At 28.4% G+C, this 24585-nt stretch overlaps 2 protein-coding genes, 2 long non-coding RNA genes and 1 other non-coding gene across 6 annotated transcripts in view; 3 read left to right on the forward strand and 2 right to left on the reverse strand.

Annotated features, from left to right (window-relative positions):
• Positions 1-1122: 1122 nt before the first annotated feature.
• On the forward strand, positions 1123-19765 carry LOC126901393 (uncharacterized). Its single transcript, XM_050677809.1, has 5 exons — positions 1123-1470; positions 10782-10839; positions 17444-17582; positions 17700-17853; positions 19407-19765. The coding sequence occupies exons 1-5, from the start codon at positions 1126-1128 to the stop codon at positions 19503-19505; spliced, it is 795 nt and encodes a 264-aa protein (XP_050533766.1). The 5' UTR covers positions 1123-1125; the 3' UTR covers positions 19506-19765.
• On the forward strand, positions 1481-2105 carry LOC126901403 (uncharacterized). Its single transcript, XR_007703040.1, has 2 exons — positions 1481-1775; positions 1861-2105. It is a non-coding gene; the product is annotated as an uncharacterized LOC126901403 (long non-coding RNA).
• On the reverse strand, positions 9853-11965 carry LOC126901400 (uncharacterized). The gene is made up of 3 exons (XR_007703037.1): positions 11681-11965; positions 10416-10545; positions 9853-10327 (listed from the first exon to the last, which is right to left on the reverse strand). It is a non-coding gene; the product is annotated as an uncharacterized LOC126901400 (long non-coding RNA).
• Positions 19766-21495: 1730 nt separating the features above from the next.
• On the forward strand, positions 21496-21605 carry LOC126903412 (U6atac minor spliceosomal RNA). The gene has a single exon (XR_007703507.1). It is a non-coding gene; the product is annotated as a U6atac minor spliceosomal RNA (small nuclear RNA).
• A 223-nt stretch (positions 21606-21828) lies between these two features.
• LOC126901387 (dedicator of cytokinesis protein 3) overlaps positions 21829-24585 on the reverse strand; it is a 20108-nt gene continuing 17351 nt past the window's right edge. The window contains exons 24-29 of one of the 2 annotated variants that reach the window (XM_050677801.1): positions 24420-24562; positions 24120-24335; positions 23904-24043; positions 23275-23336; positions 23032-23206; positions 21829-22961 (exon numbers count right to left, since the gene is read on the reverse strand). In XM_050677801.1, the coding sequence (XP_050533758.1) occupies positions 22894-22961; positions 23032-23206; positions 23275-23336; positions 23904-24043; positions 24120-24335; positions 24420-24562 (804 nt within the window). In that variant the 3' untranslated portion in view covers positions 21829-22893. The remainder of the gene's footprint in view (positions 22962-23031; positions 23207-23274; positions 23337-23903; positions 24044-24119; positions 24336-24419; positions 24563-24585) is intronic. The other variant, XM_050677802.1, reaches the window with a different exon arrangement.

The following is a 24585-nucleotide window of genomic DNA, read 5'->3' on the forward strand; positions in this document are numbered from 1 at the left end:
ATTAAAAACTACCATTACTTTTTCAAAAATGAACATATCAATATAATTTTTTTTTTTTATAGATACTTGATGTCTTTACCTATCATTTATTATATATATTTTTATAAATCTGACCCTTTACTTGCCCATAGAGGGGATTTAAAATGACAATTTTTTCACAAAAAATTTAATTTTTCAACTTAATTTTTGAAAGTGTTCCAGAAATACTTACACTTTTATATATATCTTAAATTAATGCTTATGTAATATACTTAATCATGGAAAAAAATTTCGGACTTTATTTTATATTCACGGTGAAATTGGCTACCAAATGCTATTTTTGTGTGAAAATTCTCGATTTTGTATTTTACATTTTTAACTTTATTATGTTATAACTTTTTGAAAAATGTATGGATTAATACAATTTTTTCATGAGAAGTAGTATTTATATACATCTTTCATTTGAAATACTTTATCTTAATCAGGATATAAATAAGGAAATAAGTGATCATGTAGCTTTTGGAATAATCCACCAATTTTTTAAAATTAAACACTTTTTAAAGATTTGCATCGAAGTGTTTTTTTTTTTTATAGTGATTTTAATCACTGTCAGGTATCATTATACTTGATCCAATTATCCTACGTCATCACTGTGCCGCGACCCCCCTGTGCTGGGTTTTTTATGTACATACTATCACTATGATAAACAAATACGAGGCGCAAGGTTAGTGACCTATTGTAGTAAAATTTTAAACGGCAAGGGTGGTATTCATACGGAATAGGAGCAGAAGGGTAGGAGGAGTCAATGGACCGCCACAGTGTGACCGCGACCCGTAACCGTTCGCAACCTTGATAGAACGACGACAAACTGGAGCGTAAAACCGCAATTCGTAAAGAAGTAAAATAAATAATTTGGAAATTACAAACGGCAGATGAATGATTGGCGCGTTACGGATTGCGACGGACGTGACGACAATCCGTGACGAACGCCTTGGCGGTGTGTTGTGACCGATCAGCCCGTGTGCCGGAAACGTGGCAAAAAACAGGTCATGTGGCCGCACTGTGTACTAAATAACGGGAAGCGCAGGGACAACGGCGACCGGCCTACCCCTTGTGTGTTGTATACACACGGCGTGTGACTCATTGATGTCGCCGCCGGTTGCGCGCGCGATGTGTGACCGGTTGGCCTCTCGTTCGGATGGCCTGGTGCCATTCTTGGCGGTGGCCAGATCTATGCCATCGTCGCCCAACGCAGTGAGATCCATCGTGGCCGCAAACCAGCAGCCACAACAACAGCAATTACAGCTTCTGGAGAAGACGTCGTCCGTACCGGATTTGGTCGAACAGAGACGACAGCTAGAAAACGGCTGCGATGCGTCTGAACAAAAGCCGGCGTCTACTTGGGCCGACTCCAAGTCGGACAGTTGCTTGATTGAATCGGTTCGGACGCCCGTCAATAGTCTGAGTGGAACATTTTTATCAATAGTCAAGGTAAGTTGATCGTGTGGCAAATCTGATCGCTAAGTATCAAAAAAGAATCACAAGAAATCCATAAAAAACTAATTTTTGATTACAAATAATCGAATGTTATAACGAATAATTTAAAATAGGTCTTTACATCTCGTCTGTATTGATTTTAACACTCTGGCAGGGAAAAATATAATGTAGGGCAGATGCGCCATAGTAATGAAAAAATTGAAATTGCAGTAGCGCAAAAAAGTAAAATTTATTATACATGTACCGCAATGAATTACAATTCGTTTTTTCCGTATTATGCTCAAATACACTGATCATTCGTAAGTAGCCCAACGGTCTATAACTCATTAAAAATGTACCCACAAAATAAAGCGTTAATCCACGAAATGGTGTTTTTCACTTTAGAAATGCAATGAAATCTAAAATGTGCCGCGGTTATCGACCAAAATCGTTTTTATCGAATTAAACACAAACACGTATTCGATAACAACTCATTGCGGAACAATTCGATTTGCTTAATTTACTTCACCACGATGGCCTGTGCGAAACAATTCAAAAACCGTTGTCGGTATAAAACGCTGTTTAAACTATCTAAAAGACTCATAATGTTATATAACTATAGTTGATACAATAAAATATCTAATCATGTATTTCATTCGTTTAAGTTAATGTACTCCATGAATACATCTGTTCGATACTTATATCCTTCCCAGCCAAACAGCAATTTAATAGATTATCATGAAAGATAATTAGGTTTTGACATTTTTATTTCTAACAGAGATCAAGTTCCTTTCCTGCATCCAATTATCCGATGTGACGAACTGTCTTATATTTTTATTTATATACAAAAATGGCGCCAAGGGAAACGTCGTCAGGATATTTTCATTATTTTAAAGGAAAGCGCGTCCGGGAATGCTAATATAATTGCATCAGACAGTTCCGGAGCAATAAAACTAACCCCATAGTTAGTTTTAAAATATTTCTCTGTAAAAATGTACGTTCTATTTGATTATGGCACTCGCCATGTTCCAGCAATAATACTTAACGTATGAAATAGGCAGGCGTGGCAATAAGTTAAATGTATTGAAGCTGTAAAAAACAAATAAAAAATTACAACAGCTGACACAATAGCGCCTAGGGTTTGAGCTTCTTTTCGATTTGTTAGAGTAAAAGACATTTTAGTAAGCTAATCGTGAACAATACATTTACCATGTCTGCTTGTGCATCGATTCGTGTGTGTTTAAGACTAGAGTATTGATCGCTTTTTCTAAACTGTTATGTACATCAGGTGTTACAATCAACTAACTAGTCTAACAACTTTATCCTAATTGAATATTCTTGTCAATTAGTTGAACTTAGAATGATTTATAAGATATTTAACGATTTGTATAAAAAAAAAATGTATACATTTAAACAGATTTCTTGAATCACCAACATATCGATCAGACATGAATTTCGACTTTATTTCCTAAGCGTATGATGAAGTTCTAACTATGAAATAATACAAATATTTATTTGATTTTAAACATCTGAACACAGACATAATCTTATACGAAGGTAAACAATTTATATTTGAATAATGCAACGATTATTTATTTTTAACTTGACCGGAAGCTTAAATTTAAAAATCGAATGTGGTATTTTTAATATAATCAATACGTCTAAAAGAAACTATTCACAGTTCATCTGTTTTTGGTAACACATAATTTAGTTATCACGTAAAAGTGAAAATTAATCATTTCGTGTAACCGTATCCGTAAAGAAAAACTGTTTATTAAATTAGTAAAAATGAATAATAGAGACAAATAAGTCGAGTCGTTTAGATTTTCACAAATTAGGCTTTATTCCATTGAATTCGATAAACAACGCACAAGTGTCCTTGTGAAAGGGTTTTAGTTGACAGTCGTGGGTCTTCGATAAATACTTTTGACGGACGAATTCTTTAATATTTCTTTCAGCACTCATTCGGGTCGTTGAACGAACTCGAAAAATAGTAATTTTTCTTGGCCACTTAAATTAATTTATTTTTATTTTTTATAGAAAAATAACTCATAATAGAGTGTACATTCCAAACATTAAAATATTTAAGCGATGATGATGTTTGACAAAAAAAAGTAAATTAAAATAGTTACGAATGCAGAGAGCGATGATTTTTTTTTTTTATAACAATAGAATCTTGTTTTTAAATTGGTATGTTGTAGAAAATATTAGAAACACTATTTATGTATATCCATTCAAATTTATAGTAAAAAAATTGTTTCTGTTTTTAACACTCAAATCAGTGGTACTTTTATGCTCTAATAGGGAAATAGTAGTCAATAAATATTTATGGTTGTTTTTCAAATGAGGTATATGTATCAGACTAGCAAACGCTTAAATTAACTCTTCGGAATAATTTAAATCTTATTGTTTTCTTGCAATAAATATGCCCGAAGTCAATAAACAATATAGTTCTTTGGAAATTAAAACATTTTTTTTAAGCAAATCATCTTTAAGTTTACTATTTAGAAACTACTTAGTAAACTTCTAAAGTGAAATCCATCGTTTAAATAGTTTTAAGTACAGGTAATGTAATTTTAAAATTTGAATAATTTAAAGAATTTTCAATAAAATTATTTAACTAATCAAAGCGCATTACAAAACTACTTAAAGGTAAATACAAACTTGCACGTGAATATTCTAGTTGAGATATTTGTACAGTAGAATAAACTATATAAAATTAACTTAATGCAACTACAATTATCCATTTCAAAAATAATCACAAAGGCAATTATACATTATACACAAAATATAATAATAAAATAAACGAAATTTTAATATTTGATTTTATTACTGTGGTAGATTAAATCTATATTATATTACTGATTATTTATTTTTATTACTCATATTATGGAAAAATGTACGGTTTTGATTGATTTATTGTGAAATTTTTCAATTAGTTTTTTAAGTTAGCTTAGTTTTTATAAAAAAGCGTGACCTTACATTGAAGTAATCTTACTAAATGTAGAATGAAATTATTTTTAAATTGATGTGTAATTTGTTAAATAAGTATAACATTCGGTGACGGTTATGGTAATTTAAAATTTTAAACTAGATAATTATTAAAAACCAAATTTTTGTATTAACACACCTCATTAAGTGAAAATAATTTCGTATTATTTTTATGGTTTCATAATAATTTTGGTTTTTCAACAATAAATTTAATTGTAATGATAAAAAATTGCCAATAAAAAAATTCTATTAATAGAATGACATTAGAAATATTTTTTAAATTTGGTTGTATAATATTTTTTTTCCGTTTTGGTGCTTTAATCTTTGGGTGAAAAAACTTATCTTTAGGTAAGATTTCTGACTTACTTTACATAAAAGATCCTTTATTGAGTATGTATTTTAATAAGATATACATTTACAGGAAAAAAAATTTTTCTAGTAGATAAATCAATCATATTTCTCTAATATAACATCAATTCTTAAATACACATTTTGAAAGTTAAAATAGTCCTTCAATGTCTCGAATTAAGATGTTATAATTTGAAAATTTGAGTTAAATAATTTCTCATTAATTATAAATGTATAGAAACCGCAATTAAATATATTTAATCATAAATAAATTAAATAATAATAATAATAAAAAACAGTGATAGTGTTTAAATCTTCTTCTACTTTTTTCCTCGCCTTAATCCCAACTACTTGGAGTCGGCCTCCCGTATCCTAAACTTCCATTTGATTGTGTTTAAATATTATTTAAAAATAATCAACAAAATCTACTAAATGAAAATCGTATAAAACCAGAGTAGAAGAAAATAGGTATAGTTGTTATAATTTTTATATTTTTATTATTAATAACTTCTTTGCAACAGTTGCCCACATTTTTTTGAATTAATATTAATACCTAGATTTTAAGCTATCATAAAATTATAAATATTGAGGCAAGTTGTTTCAGTATATTTTTTAACTTATATATTATTCAAAAAATGACAAAGAAAAGTAATTCTTATTATGTAATATTATAATAATAACATCCTTATAAATTAAAATTTTTTAAGTATAAAAAATGAAATGTCATCCTATCCAATTTTTTATTCCCTCAAAAAGTATCTCAGGTGAGGCATTTTCATATTTATTTACACACATTACCCCTAGAATTCGGTAATTTTCCAATCTAAGTAATGTAAGTTATACCGATTTTATTTAACTTACAAAAAAAAGCAATTTTTTATGGGTAATTAATATTTCGTAACAACTTCCCCCTTCTCATTTGATTGTAACAGTTTCACATTATATGATCAATATTTTCACAAAATATTTGAAGCATTCATTTATCTATAAATTATATGATTTGAATAGTACTATTAAAATTTAAAATTTATATCGAATAGGTCAGATTTTTTTTATACCTTCTTTAAAATGTTTTTGATACAATTTGTTATAATAATACATCAAAAATTTCGTTTTCAAAAATATTGGCCTCAGTGGCGTAGCCAAGAGAGTCCATTAAAAGCATTATTCATTTTTAAAATGAGCAAAAAAAAGGTCCTAATTATGAAATTTTGTAGTTTTATTTTACAATGCTCTCCATTATAGAATCCTGAACGAATGTGTTAATTGTGTTATGAATAAACTTTTTTATAAATTTATTTTGCATAAAATAATAAACAATACAACTATGTTTAAAAACTATGATTTTCAGTTGAAAACAAATAAATATTAGAAGTTTCTTGAAAATCATCTCGAGAATCCCATGACTCGTGCAAAAAAATACTTGTGTTTTTGGCTCTAAAAATTCAATAACCTTTAGTACGTTATTTTATTGTTTAGTAATGATTTTACAAATAATGTACTGACAAGACTGTCGTTGAACTGCGCTTCGTAAAACCGTAAAGAACTTATTAATTTAATTAAAAAAGAGATATTTAGTACCTAGTTAGCTAGTACTTATATAACGTCTCAGATTTCCTGCGATTACAATAGAAATTTTCTTTTTTCCCAAACCCATCCCCTCGGGGGCTTATCCCGTGCGGGCACATTGTTACGATTTTGCGTTTCTCGATACAAAGGCACACACACCCACCTGTAAGATGCGTGGGAACGAAATACTATTTAAGATAATAACACACCATACCAAAGAACAGGGACACTTAGAACAGCGGGGTTAAGGAGAAGGCATGGTGGCATTTCCTAAACGACGTCCCTTTCAAGGTCGCTTGTGACGCCACCCCACTCGGTAACTCGGGCACAGCAATAATGCTGCTGAACGCCTACCGTCGGCAGATGGCACAGTGATCGTTCTGATTGTGACGCTCGTAAGCCGTCTACAACGTACCGCCAGTCTGTTACTTACGTTCACGTGCGGCTGTCCGTCAGTTCGCTTTTTGATTTGACTTCGTACGTATACACTTGATCGAAAATCGTCGTTTGATTATCAAAACAAACAGAGACTTTTCTATTGTTTTTACCTATCCCATCGACAATATTCGTGAATTTAAAAAGTCTCTCTATTACGGCCGAGTAAACCGGTTTTCACCTGTGTGCTTTGAACATAATTTGACAAAAAAATCATATCGAAATCATATATTATACAGAGAATATTGTGCAGGTGACGGCTGGATTTCCATCAGTAAGTATTCAAAGTATTAATGTTGCCCATATTTTTTTTTTTTCTAAAAATACAATTTTACTGCCATATTTTAAACATGAGACTACTACATTAGTTATAAAATCGAGAAGGGTGTTTAGCTGCAGGCCATGAGATAGACTGAGGCTGAAAAGAAAATTACTTTAATTATAAAACAACAACAACATTTTGATGGTCATCTCGACCAGACGTGTCGATATACGGACAAGAAAAGTGAGCGCTGTAATAGGTATCATCGGAGAACTCGCTCCATTGATCTCGAAAATCAACTTGTTGCCTTGTAAACAAACAAACGTAAATTATTCATGAACGATGACTATAAAAATTTTGGTTATTTCGAAGCCTGGGAATCTAATGTTTTAGAATTTTCTTATCTTACGATTTAACCTTTTGAAAACCGTTTTTAATATTTTTGATTGTTTACTTAAATATTCAACAATTATGCCCTCTAGAAGTATAATTAAATACATTCTTTAAAGGGATTGTCCTTTAACTATTGAAAATGTCTAAAGTGTTTAATGATAACCTTTTTTCAATAAATTATTACCAATATGTGTAAAATGTAAAACCGACTGATTTATTAATATTCTCGCTGTATTGTTTCTTAATCTTAATTGTGTCTTGTCTTTTGATTACTCAACGTTTTGCAAATAGTGCGTCGTATGCTGTAAGTATGGCGATAAAATTTTTTCACAGCTCTAACACGGTCTGAATGCTATGTAAACACATGATAATTCTAAGCCCGCCTTGGTTATTAATAATAAGCAGAGTACAAATGTAACCTTGAAAGATAATAAAATTGCATAATAACGCACGAATCATTAACGTGGGAAATAATAAAAATATTGTTTTCGGTTTCATTGCCTTATAATAGTGTATACCAGTTAAAATATTTTTTCAGACGTCTCCCACGATGTTTTTTTCTTTTGACTTCTTTGTCGTCAAAGAGGACCGACGCGATTAATAGATAAATCCCGTAGATTAATAAACATATCAACTTCAGTAGTCAACATTTTGATCGTTAAATTTCATGCAGTTGAAATTACTTATTTTAATAGTAAAACAAATGTGTTAGTTTCCCGAGTGGTAAATCTTTAAACATTGCTGTACGCGATAGTATTATATTTACATAGCTCTTACTAATTCTTTTCTAGATCATTAAAAATGTCAAGAATATTAAATAAATGTAATTATTTTTATTTTTATGATGAATATATTTTTCTAAAATGTAATTTCTGTGAATTTCGTGTGCAATTTTCATGGATTTTTATACATAGATGAATCATTCGATTATTACTTGAAATCTACTGTTGTGCACTAATAATAGAAATATAAAAATCTCTCCAACAGCACATGTAACAGTCAATGAATGGCAAAACACTGTACTGAAAAACTCATAATAAATTATACTCCTATAGTGCAGATAACACAAACCGTATAACTCACGTTTAGCATTGTTCTAATATTTCTATCATATGTTATGCTATTTTCTTTGCCTCTTGACTGTATTCATCGCGCAATTGTCATGATTATATGAACCGACCAGCGAATGTAAATAGTGTGTACTGAAAATCATGACATATTTAAAAAATTTTTGCATAATGTTATAAAATATTACACTGTGCTCATAATTAGGAACATAACAGGTGACTGGTGTTGCAAAAGTTATAACGGTAATAAAAAAAGATTATTAGTGTGGGTCGAATAACTTCTGCGATCTTTCAGTGCAATTTTGATACAATATTTGTTGTTAACATTCAAAATCACGAATACTCTAACCAGAAAATGACATCATCATGTTCATCATCCATTCATTCCCCATGCGATAATATTATCTAATCATGATTTGTGCTGAATGCTTGAATTATTAAACAATTACAGCATCCGGTTTTAAAATCTCCCCTATTCTCGTAGTTTCAGTTGTATTGGTACATATGGTTAAAATGTTTTGTTTTTTTTTTTTAACTGGACTTGACGCTTTTGTTATTAAACTTATCGCTACCGGCAACGGCTGCCTAACTAGGGTTTTGACCCCTTCCTCGTCCCTCTCATTTGACGCTTATGTATAGTTTCAATAAAGAATCAAACACGAGATGATATCATCTGAACGAAACAGGTTTTAAACAATGTTAAAAATCGAACTGAAATCTCTCCCCGTCATACAATTTTCAAATGGTCTAACAGGCGAAAAACTATTAAATAAGCGTGACCCCCTTGTATCTTCAATTATAATAAATAAGTAGTAGGACAACGTTTATTTCAACAATTATTTATTCGTTTAAGATTAACGGTAAAAAATATCGATTCATAAAATTCCTTTTTGAATTGGCTTCCATACACATAAAATCTGAAGAAATTTAAATATTATAAATATAAATTACTATTTTAACTTTGATAAATCAGTGAACTAATGAGATGACGCCGATCAAAACAATCACATTTCATCGTCATTCAATGTCTATTTCCGGATTTATATCTAGAAATATTCTCAGAAGGATCAATCACACTGTTAGAATTCCTATTGAAGGTTTTTATCACATTTACAAAACCAATGTTCTTTAATATTAAACAAGCTCAGGCGAATGACCCGCTATGTCTTATCATTCGCAATAATAAATAATAATGTAAAAAAAACGATTAGAATGTCTGATGATTGTTAAAAAATTTCAATAATATTAAAAATTGTCACACGTTTAATTGTTTTTTTCTTAGCATATGAGTATAATCGTATAATTGCGAACAAATTAATTACAAATTATGTGTTTACCTTTATGTTTAGTACTATTTTATTGTAGGTATACCATGACAACAATTTCAATATTATTTATAATTATCGACAATTAACAATATTGGTAAAAATTTGCGTCACATAGATTTTCAAAAATTAAGCAATATTGTGCACACCTTGTAATTTTCTACTATGCTAAGAGGTTTAGAATAGTACGTGTAATACACTGTTATTGTTCTTCATTAAGTCTTGTGACCTATCCAACTCTATTGTGCAGTATGGTATAGGAAATCGTTTTAAAGATTAATTCTCAATACATAACCTGCGGCTCTGAACACCTAATTGTGTCCATCACTACTATTAATGTACAAATGATTTTAATTTTTAATAATTATGACTGAACGCACTTCCTTATTGCCTCGATCGTTCCCATCATCATGACTACCTCTTCGGCAATATCTGTTCGTAGTGTAGTGAAAGGTTAAACATTTTGAAATTTCTCTCAGCTCCTAAAGCAATATAAGTTTTTGTTTTAAATACTATTACCTACTGGAACATTCATAAGGAGTGTTGTATTGTAATTATTTTATTACGCACGCATTGATCATTATAAAATTTCCACCGATTGATTTTCACCGAACCCGCCATTCATAACCTTTCATCAATAATAGTAATAATGATAGTAGAGATAATTGATAATTCATCCGTGGATTTGTTTCGTCGTCAACTGTTTGTAAAAAATGCATAAATTTTAATTAAAATTAACCAATAAATGATGACTTTACGAAATAATTAACAATTAAATAGTTATCGATCTACAAAATTTATTTTATTTTAAGTTGAAGGTTTACAACTTTTTTTATTAAACTCGTACTTGATGGATTTAACCAGTGAAAATTCAATGGTCTGCATGGATTTTCTCGTTAAAATATATTTTTAACGGTATTTTTACTTTTTTTACAGACTGGAAACGAGAATCTAGATGGACAGAAAGATCGCCAACAGAATATAAAAACAAACGGTAAGAGTTTTAGCAATGAAATTTTACTTTAGTCGCGAATTTTTTTATTTTCTTAATCGACATGCTGTTTTCTATAGCATGAGAAATTCTTTTAAACTTTTATCCTATTTGGATGTCAAATCGTTCCATTTATTTACCAGAATAACGACGTCAGTCACATTTAAAAGGATTTTTCTCAGTCTTAATGTAACGATCGCGTTATAAAAAATTAAAATACCAATTATTAAACAACTATATTCTATGGAATATTCAATAGTTGGCACTCGTGTTTCACCGTATTCAATAGATATATTTCTTCGTAGTTTATAATTATATAGCCACAGGTGTGTAGTTTTTCCTATCGTAAACCTTAATTATTGCAATAAAATTTAAATATCACTTGAATATTACGTGTGATGAGTGGTATTAAACTGTTGAGCTTACAACGAATGCGCTTAGCTAATACTTACGGTGTTGATAAAACGATTAATTCTACGAAATGATTTTAGTAATTCACTAAATAATGAACTGTATAGTATTACAAACGCACTACGTCGTATATGTAACTCGTATCGAGTATCTTCCGTCGCCTATTAAATAGACTAGCTTCAAAATCAATATTAAATTATCTAATCCATTAATAAGTATTTTTTGTGTGCTACAGTGGATAAAAATTAATGATAAACAATGAATTCGTAAGTTATTATTCACTGAGAACACATAGTATATCCAACTAGAAACCAGTTCTCGGTCAAGTTCTAAACCGCCGTGTACTAGCGTAGCATGATAAACTTCTAAAATATATTGGTGATGATATCGTAATGGCGTAATCGTTAATAGGAAAACTAAAGAATGTACTTACATGGAGAAAATAACGAACCGGGCCAACAGTTATGTTGAAAAAAAGTGTGAAGTATCTGGAAAAAAACTATTTGAAACTGTAGTTGTTAAAAAAAAAAAAAGAATCCCCGACATTTTATTAACGGTAACTACTATTCAGTGTCGGCTTGGTTGAATAGATTTATAATAACTAGCAGATCAAAAGAAATATAATCACATAACACAACTCGAGGGTAATTTAGTTTTCAATTGCACATTTATAAAATTCACAAGTTTTACATCAATATTTATGGTTGTTTCAATTCAAATATACACATTTAGTGGTTCATAATTTTCATGATTTTCACGCACATAATCGTTAACGCGATAAAAATGAAATTTACAAATTAAAGGTTATTGTAAAATAACATTTGATTTCATTATTTCTTGCGTAGTAAAAGAAAAATGAACACGTCACGGTAAAATATTTAATATAGCTTCGTGTAGAAGGTAAAAATTGTTTTAACGAAAGTTTTGTTTTAGTTCGACAAATCAATTTTAAGTGCCTTGATTATACTACGAACATTTTGAAAATAGACTGGTTCCAATATATTCGATTTGCCTAAGTAATTTAATACATTATTTGTATTACACGCGCGTGTGTGTGTGTGTACTTAAGACTCGTATTACGTATATTTTTTAATACATATGAAATATAACTGTTGTCAATCCAGATTACTTTCACATTTTGTAATTATATCAAATTATTATTAGACTTCCTTAGTTTTCGATATATATTTGGAAATGTATTATATATATATATATATATATATATATATATAAGTACTATATTTGAGAATTGCACTATGAGGGAAACTCTTGAATTGCACGTGGCTCATACTTATTAATGCAATTGGAATGGATCGCATGTATTAGACACATATTTTTTGCTCGGCCAAAGTTACGTTGATGTTAAACACGAGCTCCAATAAAATACAAAATGTGAAATATTAAAAGGCACAAATTTAAGGGGTGTTCTGAGTCATGATTTCATGACTAATTTAAATTACTTAGTAATAATACAAAAAAAAAACACTTTTGTTTTCATTTTAGACATTACACGCTATTAAAAATATAACATGTCCATTATGGTAACGGGGAAATAGTCATACGCGTCTATTATTAATATTTAGTTGCATAATTATTAACACATTAAACGACTAGTTGGCTTATTAATGTGCCGAAGTTAAATAAATCATAAAAATGATTAACCATCTTGACGAATTTTAATTGGAAATCACGATGTTATATTATATTTTTGTAATTATCTCTTCCGTATTACTGTATTTTTTATTTATACTTCTCTATGCTTATACTGCTTTTGTCTCGTGCGCGTAATACGTTCAAAAAATAACTGCAATTAATTTGCCCGTTATTAAATTATTGTCGTTTTGAGAAATACGAAGAAAGAACGCACGTATTATGTATTAGTTAACATTAGTTACGTTGAATTATTTTTATAAAAAAAAATAATAATAAAATAAATTATAATTCAATCAAACGTTTTTTTACAATCTATTCACAAAGGAGTAGAGTAAAAATCATCTATTAGTCACTGAAGCTCTTTCGTTCAATAGATTAATTTCCAATCCAACATTGTCTTGTCGAGTTAGCAGTTTTTAAACCTCAACAGTGACGCCCAGTTAGAATTTATTTTTAGCAACTACGTCTAATAGAATACTTAACGTCATACGATACTATTATTATGACTGACACTGGCGTGATAATTTGGAATAAATGTGCTGTCCCAAGCTTTTATCACGTCATGATAACGCCATTTAGAATATTATAAATTATTCACATTCATTTTTTTTTTTTTGTAGCAATTTCTGAAAATTGAAATATTTATCCACTCGATCTGGCATAATAGTATCATATACTATTATATAATAGTAATGCTCTAGACTTAAAATCATAGNATAGTATTGGATGCTCTAGACTTAAAATCATAGAACTCAATTTCCGACAGACCACTGCAAAGTGAACCTAATAATCTATAACTCGCGTCTTAGAGCTGCTGAATATACCGAGTTGACACTTGTCACACGACAGCCCTTATTTAAATACAAAACGCAGTGTCTCTGGAGATGATCGGACAGTGGTGGTATATGATTGTAGGTCACTCGGGCGATCGTGACTGACATGTGTCAGCAGCTGTTGTGAGTAGTCAAAACGTTTTTTACAAAAGAAACCGACGTCTCCGATCCGCGTACGAAACACAATGCACGTATAATTGAATGGCAACCCGTGAGAATGGCACGTATACGAGCCGACCTGAAACAATGTCCGAGACGAATTTCCCAATGCAGTGTGTGTTTATTAGTCTGCGTGTTGTACCGATTGATAGAGACCGGGAACGTTAAAAATTTCAAGAGGGCGTCGACGTGTCGCCGATAGTAATTCGATTTATCCGACCGCGTACAGCAAACAACACTTGGGGACGTCCGTATAATGTCTGCGAGTTTCCACTTGAGACTGGAACGCACCGAAAAGGAACTGTTTAATTCGAATTATGTGGTGACGTGCTTAAATTGTTCGTTAATTGATTGTCAATTGCGCCAAGTTGAGAACAAATCGTGTGACAATTGTCATCGTGTTGTTTGGTCTGTACTAAGAGTTAGTTTTTTTTTTACTTTGAATGAATATTGTTCCATATTAAAATTCTTCATAGAATATGTACAACTGCGTAATCAAAACGCAGTGCTTTGAATGGGACATTTTTGTTTCGAGTGTTCACTTTTGAAAGCAACAGAGATAAGAAAGCTTTTGTGGTTGTACAATTATTTTTAGCGCAAATAATTACTTAAAATTTTTATTTGTCGTTACACTACAGACGATGAAAGATATCAAGCTCAAAATTAATAAAGCCTGTGGATAACCACAAAATTAACTACTAAATAACGAAAACTTTTGATGAGAATTCATTTTTATAGAAACCGTTATTTATGATTATTTCTAACTATATGATATTTTGTGTTAACCATTCGAGTCTAGTCGGTGGCGACGGCCTACTAAACCGGAAACGTTATTCGCGACTCCCTTCCATTTAAACTAGTTTTTTACTACCATGAACGCGAGTAGATGCGATGGGCCCAGGGAAAAAATAACGCATAACGCACCGTTTTACTACGAGTGCATTCGATATACATAAACATTGCCTTAAGTGACTCTCAGCTACACATATTTATACATCTTGTTTTAAAAGCAACAAGTAGTTCTATAGTACACAATAGTTATTGGTGTGATGTAGTGATATTGTTCACGAAAATTCCTTTAGAACCAGCAGCCGACATTAACGAGCTTGTGCCACTTAAGTGACAGTGTTTGTTGAAAAGAGAAAACGACCTATAGGCTACTCTATTTTGAAACCCTCAAAGCGTTTTCATAGAACCGTAGCATCTGATAAATATTATAAATATAATACTATGCGGACCGTCTTTTTATCAGCAATAAAATATTAATGAAGTGCAAACAGCTGATGAGACACCGAAGAAGAATATGGAGGAGGATACGCTACTTTGTTTATTCAAATAAATATTGGGCGGTAAAACAAGGAAAAGACAGTTTTATGTTTTTTTTTTTTATATTACTTTTACTTGAGGTGCTGAGATGATCGTTGAAAGTTACATAAAATATTTAAAACATACTCAATCGCGTATTGATAGCCGAGTCGACGTCCCGACTTAGTGTTATAACCTGTTATTATCATTGAAATTTCTAAATAAGGTATTACATTGTTTTTCAAGGTTAACAATAACGACAAATATTGATTTTGCCGGCTGCCGTAAAAAATTGGGGAGTCCCATTAATAAGCAGACAACGGTAAAAAATGTTTACTCGATCAATATAACTAGTAAAACAGTTATAGCTAAACAAGAAAAAAAATTCATTTAATATTTTTAAACATACATAATAAAGGCGTCTGTATTTCTCCACGTTTTAATAACCTAATGATTTCGCAGTCGTTTTCTGTTAATAATAATTATTATTATCGTCTCAATTCGCCCTAGTCGCACGCGAATTACAATTATTATTACTCTACGGTGTTTTAATATGATGATAATTGCACGAACGGTCGATAAAAACGCCAAGTATAGGCAGCTAGAAATATTAACATTAAAAAAGCGCCCCGTGCGTTTACAACTGTATTAATTACTAAAAATGTTCTAATATCTTATTAATCATAGGTGTATTCTGCTTGGTCTATAATGAATTCAATGGCCATTAATGTGGGTGTATGTTTATTTTAGTTTTTGCATTAGCGAAATGACGCCTTAATGAGTATTAAATATTTTCTGATGATAATAGTATTTGTAAGCATTGTATTTGTTTTTCAGTCATGCAATATCATTACTGCGCATTACTTAAAAGCAACAAAGTAATGTAATAGTATATGATGATTATGGTAAATTTATTAGCAAAAAATCATGTATTGAAGACTTTTATTAACGTTATGAGGTTTCAAAGAATTTTAACAATCGTTAATACTTTAAGAGTAAGAAAATATTATTTTTCTTACAACTAAAATGTTTTATGGGCATCTAAAAAACACGATGTCTAATAGCTTTTGAAAAATGACTATTCTCTTGTTTTGTCCATGAAAAAAATTTTAATTGTATTTTAAACACTAAATTATGAGTTATTGAAAATAATGGTATATTTTGGAACAGAAAAATTGTTTTCATTTCAACCGAAACGTTTTAAAATGTAAGTTCTCAGCTCTTGAATGTTAAACTCTGAACTTTTGAATATTTTATCTCAAAACGGGCTACTGAGTTAGATTAAGATTTGCCGTTAAAGACATTTCCCATCAAGATTTTTTTTTAATTGATCTTGTTAAATGTACTAAAAATGCTGTGTATGATGTAACTGTGAATATACTAACGTATACTTTTGAATAAGAATTTTTAAGATTTTTCGAACAAAAGATTTTGGTTCAGTACTTATCTTAAGCAAGAAATCTTTTATATATTCACGACGGTTAAAATTGTCAAGTGATCTTGAGTTTTTGCTAATAACCCGATGAGTTGATACTTATATTGTACACTAAGAAGTGCTGTGTGAAAGCTTATAGTTGTAATAACTTAATACTCGGCACAAGGGGATGTCAAAATCTGCATAGTAGTCATTCGAAGACCCGCATTACATTTAACATGTACATTACATGTTAATTAATATAGATAATCTTAAGGGTAATGGAACCAATGTCTATGGTTTTTTTGAAGTTTAAATTAAATAATCATATTTTAATTTAGTATAGTATTACAAGCGTTATTTGAGGATCCTAACACATTCTAGTTCTAAACAAATGTATAAACTTGTTCACAGGGTCTATTATTATTTATTCTTTATAAATTAACTATTTCATCTAATGTAAATAGTAACACAAGTAAAATATAATAACTCTATAATAATTTTAATAATTAGAAGTATCAATAAAATAAATAATTAAAAATTAATTAATATTTTTAAAAATAATAACTTACTCAAAGTGAACTTGTGATCATAAAAATTTTCCAAAAGAAACCTTAAAAAAACAATCACTGTTTAAATTCAGTATTGATTTATTAAACTAATATGTAAATAAAAAAAATATTTCATCTTAACTTGCCATAAATTAGTTAGTTTTTACTATTAGTCCACTTGCTAACATTTCTTAAATTCATTTAGGAAACTCACGTATTAAGAAATATACAAGTAAAAATCATATTCAGCTGTAACTAAGTTGCATTTTAATTATTTGTAGGAACAACAATGGCGACCGCCGATTGCACCAGAGACATGCACCAAGACGGATTAATCTTACCGCGGAAGCCAGTCAACCCGTGTCTGACCTCCGCCGACCATCAAAACCTTCACCGTGAACTGTTATTCAACCAAAAAATGTGAGTATCTTTTATGAGTTCATTGTTGACAAGAGTTAAATTTAAATTCAGATATTGCTGTTTGGCAGTCTTCATTGTTTCAGTCATTATTTGAAAGAATTTTCTTTATTCTTTTAGCGGTAAGAGCGTGCTGGGCCAAAAGTCCGAGCTACAAAAAGCTTTAGAAAAACACAAGCGTGCTCAGACTCAAAAAGAATTGGAACAGCAAAAAAATTCTTGCCGCACACCATTTGAACGGATGATTGAAGAACGAGCAAAGAAAATCGAAACGGTACCTAATAATAAAACACGGAAATTATTTTAACGCTAATCACTGGACTTCTCTTAAAATAATAATTATGTATTTTTTAGTGTCATGTATTTTTTGATTTAACAGTTAATTATTTTATTTATTTCATCCCTTATACCTTATAAGGGTACAAACTTTATATTTTAAATAGCAATATACATATTTAACTAGCTTATAAAATAAAAAATTGTCTAATTAAAAAAATGACAGGTCAATAACAAATTTTGAAGGAGTTATTAACATTTCAAAGTTTAGACTGGTGGTGAGGCTTGAGTATGAGAATATTTACTATTAGACATTTCTCAGCTGCACCTCCCCTTGTGTCTTGGTATAAAAAAATTAATAACTTTTGAAGTACTGGTCCAAAAGTCGATATTGACCATTTCCTTAATATCTAATTAAGATGAACATTTCCTATTTTATAGGCCAATTAAAAATATGTTACCATTTAAAAAAATAATATTAATACCTTTGTAAGGTATAACGGATGGATTAAAAAAGTAAATTATACATTAGTGTTTTTGTTATAATAATAATGTGAGTACTTGAAAAAATGTCTTAAACAAATTGTCTACCCTTAGATTCGTTGAATTAAGTAATATAAGTAAACATAATTTACTGAAATTATTACCAGAGTATTAAAAAAAAAAATTTATATTCAATAATCTTAGTAGCACAAGATTATTCGAATAGCACAGTTGCTAGTGGATTATACTTATGCCTACATTATGTTTTTTTAATTTTAGTTTTACTAGAGTAATTTACTTCAACTATAATTCTAGAAAAAACGTAAAAATAATTATGATTTACTCATACTGTCGATACAGTTCACTCGGTCGTGTTTACATTGCGGATCGTTATGCTGCCTAATCGTTTACGTGCGAGTTAAAAAATCGCAGAGAAACCAAGTCGTATACAAACACCAAATGCACAAACATTTTGATATATCATTCTACTGCTCAATGCTTACCCTATAAGTAATGCTTGAGGTTTGTTGAAGTGAAACGAATCGAAAGCGTAGGCGTTCAGCAATGTTGCAATACGACTTTCGTCTTATCCGTTCGAACGTATCGCATATTTTATTTAATATAAAATGTAAAATAATAAATGCAGAATGTATAATAAAAAAAAAAAAGATGTACGATTCTTTTAACCGGTTCTAATAATAAATTGGAATCCGATATTAATGATACATATAAAATATGTATTATTTATAGTAATAATACGTATGTTATCATTCTTATAAATAAATAAATATTATTTATAAAAAGAGATAATATTCGAGAATATTAATTCAAATGACAGCGGAAACCGGTTGAGAAATTCATAATGAAGCTAACTTGAGATTAAATATTTCACATTTTTCTGTATTAAAATAGTCAAGATTTTTACTTTTTTTTTGATAGTAGATATTTTGAACAATTCTATTTTTTTAACGTTTATCTAATTAAGGATGAATTTCATAAATAATATAAGATTACAAACATTAAATTTAGATTACTTTTTACTATAATACTACTAATTCTTGCTTTTAGCAAATGGAGAAGATAGATGTGAAAGATAAAGATGAGGACAAACCTGAATTTTTACAAGTCCACGCTAAACTACGCGCTAGAATGACCAAAACAGACTGATTCATTATTATCACTGCAAAAACTATTATACTCAGTAGTTGAGAACAAAAAACGATATAAACAAAAGTGTTCATTGATTTTGTACATTTTATTATGTTTTTCGTTTTTGTTTTATTTATTGGAAAAACTACAATTGAAAACAACTTATTTTTTTTCCAGTGTAAATTTGAGTTTTAAAACTATTTTGATTTTGTAATATTTAACTATTTTTGATTATGATAAATAAATATATATATATACACACTAGATGTATAACATTATTTTTGGCTATGATTATTATTGTAAAATTATTATTTTTTTAGACCAACTTTTAAAATCTACATTTTTTTCCTGTGCAATATAAATCAACTATTAATACTTATTTAACTTGTATCTATTATGCCAAAGTTAGTCAATTTAAAATGTTTGTAAAATATTTAATAGTACAGGGAAAATATAGAAAATTAAAATATCAATTGTAGCTCTAATTTAATATTTAGATTAAAATTAAAGAAATATATAAGCAGAAAATTATTTAGTATTGATGTTTTGTTTTTCTTCAAGAATATATTTTAATAATATGATATTAAATAAGGTTTTTTTTTTTGGATTTGTGATCTTGCCTTTAATTAAATGTGTAAAATTAAATTTTAGTGTAATACAATTAAGGAGATTAAATAAAGTGAAGTTATTGTTATGAGCTCTAATTACATTACCCATATAAAGTTAGGACAAATAGTTGAAATACTTAAAGTAAACTCTGCTTATTCCTAATCATATGAAAGCAATAAAAGAATATATTAAGCTATTTTTGTGGAATACCTCAATACTTAATATTTAAATATTAAATATCTAATATTTAAAATTATTAAAAAGGTTGAAACATAATAGAAATTTGTCACAGTTAACCAAAGGAGCCTAAAAATTATTTATAGCTTCATTTAAAAACAATACAAATAACTGAAGTATTATATGATTCATCAATACATAAAACATTTTTTTCTTAAATGTATAAATTACTAATTGTTCAATAATAAATAAACAAAAAATAATATAGAACTTGATTCAATTAAAATGTAATAATACTTAATACTTAAATCAATTTTTTATTACACTTTTATGCATTAAAATTATCTGTAATTAATAATTTTCTAATTAAATACCTCAATATTTCGTGAAGTAGTAAGTTTTATAGACATTTTATTTTTTTAATAACTATAAACAAATGCTGATTAACTTTTATTAAACTTTACGTTTTGGATTATTTGCTTTAAAAAAAATAACAATAGATATTTTATGAGCAAATTGACATTATAGTGTAAATTTTAGCAAAATATAGAAATACATACATTTTATACTTGCATTTACTTAAACTTTATTTTGTTTCTAACCAATTTTCATAGGATTTTTATACCAATTACCTTAAACCAATAAATTAAATAAAAAATAACATCGATAAAAATGTAAATGCTTGTAAAAAGGGGTTAAGTCTTAATATCAACTATTTTTTTACTAATATGGGTCAATCAAACTTATCTCGTTATATCATTTATTCAACCCAATTTGTCCAAGATAATAATTTTAATAAAAAATATAGTAAAACTCATAAAGTTTATTAGATAATTTATCTAATAATCTTGATAAATCCTTAATGAATGTTTATAAATAACTATACCTCATTTTATCGAACGTATTGAGAAATGTTTATTGTGTTATAATTATAATTTATAATTGAATATCGATTATGGTACAATATATTTGATGTTATTTATAACAAATTTTATTTGTTACTAGCTGATAAATCTATTTAAAAGAGCTATGTAATATTTTGTAATACATAGTGCTATCTATTACTAGTGGACTATACTATATATGATATTTATATAGTTGGCATGTAGTTACATTATTATCAAACAGATAGCAGGTTTTAGATATTTCATACAACTTCTCACATGTGTTCAAATTCGTACTATGCCAAGTATATGTATTAACAATTCTCCCCATTTTATTTGTGTCGTATAAAAGGAGAGACGGTTAGCACTCCCCTAGACAAGGATGGAATACACACATATAATGGTCATGGCACTGCTGTTGTGCATCAGCATATGACCACGTTTTTTTGGTGAAATATTTTTTTTAATCTTGATAATTAATGAAGTACTATGTAATGGTATACTAGACTATTACTAATATGTAAGACTAGTATAGTCTTACATATTTAAATTTACAAAATTTAGTTACTTAAAAATTAAAATACACTAAAATTTTTGAAATTATTATTTTTAATTTTGTTTGCTAAATGTAAAATTCATGAATTGTACTTTAAGACTTATAATTATGGTGTAAATTTCATAAGTAAAATTACACAGGAATACATAATAATGATTTATTGAATAGTAGTCATGGAAGACTGGAATGTTACAATAAAATAATTATACAATAGAAAAAATTATAATAATACAAAAACATATTCACACAAACACAATATACCAATAATTAATTATATAAATAATAACACGCAATAACTATTGCGTATGAAATCTAATTAGCATACAAAATGGAAGAAAAACAGTCACACTCTTTTAGTATACAGTTTGGTAACATAAGTCATCAAATAGGAGCAGTATTAAAATAATAAAGTAAAATTAAAAAATTGTTTTAAAATACTAAAAAATTAGTCATTTAATCAAAATTATATAAAAAAAGGTATTCCTTATAAAATAAATTAATAAAATAAATAGATTATTATTATTTACTCATGAAAAATTATTTATTTTTAAAGATGGAGTTAGATTTAGCAAATATATTGTCTCTATTTTTTAAACATATGATTGTATCAAACACAATTATTTTATCTATCTAGGGGAATAGTTATAATAATAATAATAATAATAATAATAAGAAGAAGAAGAAGAAGAAACCAAACTATTGATTTTTGATAATACTTATGCCAAATATGCCAATTTTTTTTAATAATTAGAATAATTAAATACTAATTATTAATAAAAAGTAATTTTTAATATAAATTAATAAATAAATTATAAAATTAAATAATTAAATAATTAAATTAGGATAGTTTTATCAATCTTCTAAAAAAATAAAGTAACAACAATAAAATTAAATAATAAATTTTTGATAAAATGTAAACTCAATAATTAAGTATGTCATTATTATAATTAAGATGGCATGTTGAGTAATGAAAGGTCTTGGGGCAAGTACACACTTAATATAATACATAGTATTGGATCATAATAATAGAGAATTAATTATGTCAATAAATATAACTCACCAATATCACTTTAAAAAAATAACATACAAAAATAATTTAAAATTAACTATTGTAAAATTGTTATAAAATGCATTCAATTTTCGTTATATGGCACATATTCTATAGGAGTCTTATATTTGACTAGGGGTTTGATTCCAAACGTCTAGATGTTATTCCAGGCACAGAGTAGTTTTCTAAATTTGGAAATTCTAAAAATGAATATATATTTATTATAATATAATACATAGTATGTAAGTTATAGATTTTATTTTTATGTACCACTGGACTCAGAAGTTGGTAAAACCTGAATGTTTTTGGGCGGAAGGGGGGGTGGGGTTTTATTGGCATCTATTGAGGGCATTACAAATTCTTCATAAGACATAGAATGTAGAGATTCAGAATATCCAGAATCACGCTGAATATATGCATCCAAGTCGACAATTAGTTCAGAATCCTGAAATATAAATGGGATAATAGATATGTAAACTATGAATAAAACATTTTAATACTTATTTAACTTACTCTTCGGGAAGGTAATCTTTTAGGCAAAGGTGGTGCAATATCATTATTTTTCTTTTCCAATGCTTTAAATAAAAAATACTGATTAATTATACAACCAATATAACATATTTATTAATTAAGCAGTAATTTTACATATCTAATTGAGCTCATTTTTTTATGTATTAAGTCATAACAAAAAAATTTTGTTTATCAAATTATTCTTAACATGTATTGTGATAATAAACAGACATTAACAAAAATATATAATATTGTACGTATTATCATTAAGCAAAATTAACTCCTATGTGTAAAACTGACAAAATAAGATTTTAAAATTACTACAGATAAAAATTATCTTTTATATAAAAAGACACCTATGTGATAACTTAAATAAGTGATAATTAAAATAAACAATTAAATTCAAGTTAGAACTTGAAGAACTAGAAGTTTTACTATGGTAAAATTATTTGAGGCTTAAAATGTTCAAAATTAGTTTTTTTGTACCTTTTGAAAAATCAATATTTTACACATAAGAGATTTTTCCCCATGAACAGTGTTATGGAAGAATTAAATTTAAAATATGTATGAACAAAATCACTGTCAATATAGTAGGTAGTTTTTTGATTAACATTAATTTTTAAATAACATACCTCTTGGAGGTAAAGGTGGAGGTGGAGTATTGTCTTCACCTGACCATGAATTTCTTATATTATTTGTATCAATGGAACAAGAATTTCTCAATAACTTTGGACTTTCTGATTTAGAAGGTAAAGGTACTTTTGAATCAACTCTATGATAATTATTAATCAAAGTGTTTATATAATAATAATTAATATCTATATATAATAAATAAAATTACTCCTTACTTGATTTTACTATTATTAATTAAAGTCCCTTCAGATTTGAGCCTAAATTCACGAATTGGAACAATTGGTACTTTAGTTTCTGGTAAATCAAATGTCCTGCTATATATATCTTCATATTCTTCTTTACGATCACTAAAGTAGTTTAATGTATTTGTGTACTCATCAGTGGATCTATGAGATTGAATTTTTTCAATAGGAACTGGTGGTAGAGGAGAACTAAAAAATTTTAAGTTAAAGAAATATTTTTCTTTAATATTTTTCAATTATCTAATTATTTTAATTTAATTTAAATATACATACTTTATAATGCTTTCAGGTGCTGGAGGTGTTTTTACACTTTGTTTTAGTTGTACCATACGTTCCACTAATCTATGGTGTAGAGGCTGAACTTCTGGAGGCGCCAATCTACCATGAACTAATAGACCATTCTCTACAATGTCAATCTATACAAAAAAAAAAAAAAAAA

This window comes from Daktulosphaira vitifoliae, unplaced genomic scaffold (genome assembly GCF_025091365.1).
Source record: "Daktulosphaira vitifoliae isolate Bord-2020 unplaced genomic scaffold, ASM2509136v1 Scaffold_3, whole genome shotgun sequence".
In the NCBI taxonomy this organism is placed as follows: domain Eukaryota; kingdom Metazoa; phylum Arthropoda; class Insecta; order Hemiptera; family Phylloxeridae; genus Daktulosphaira; species Daktulosphaira vitifoliae.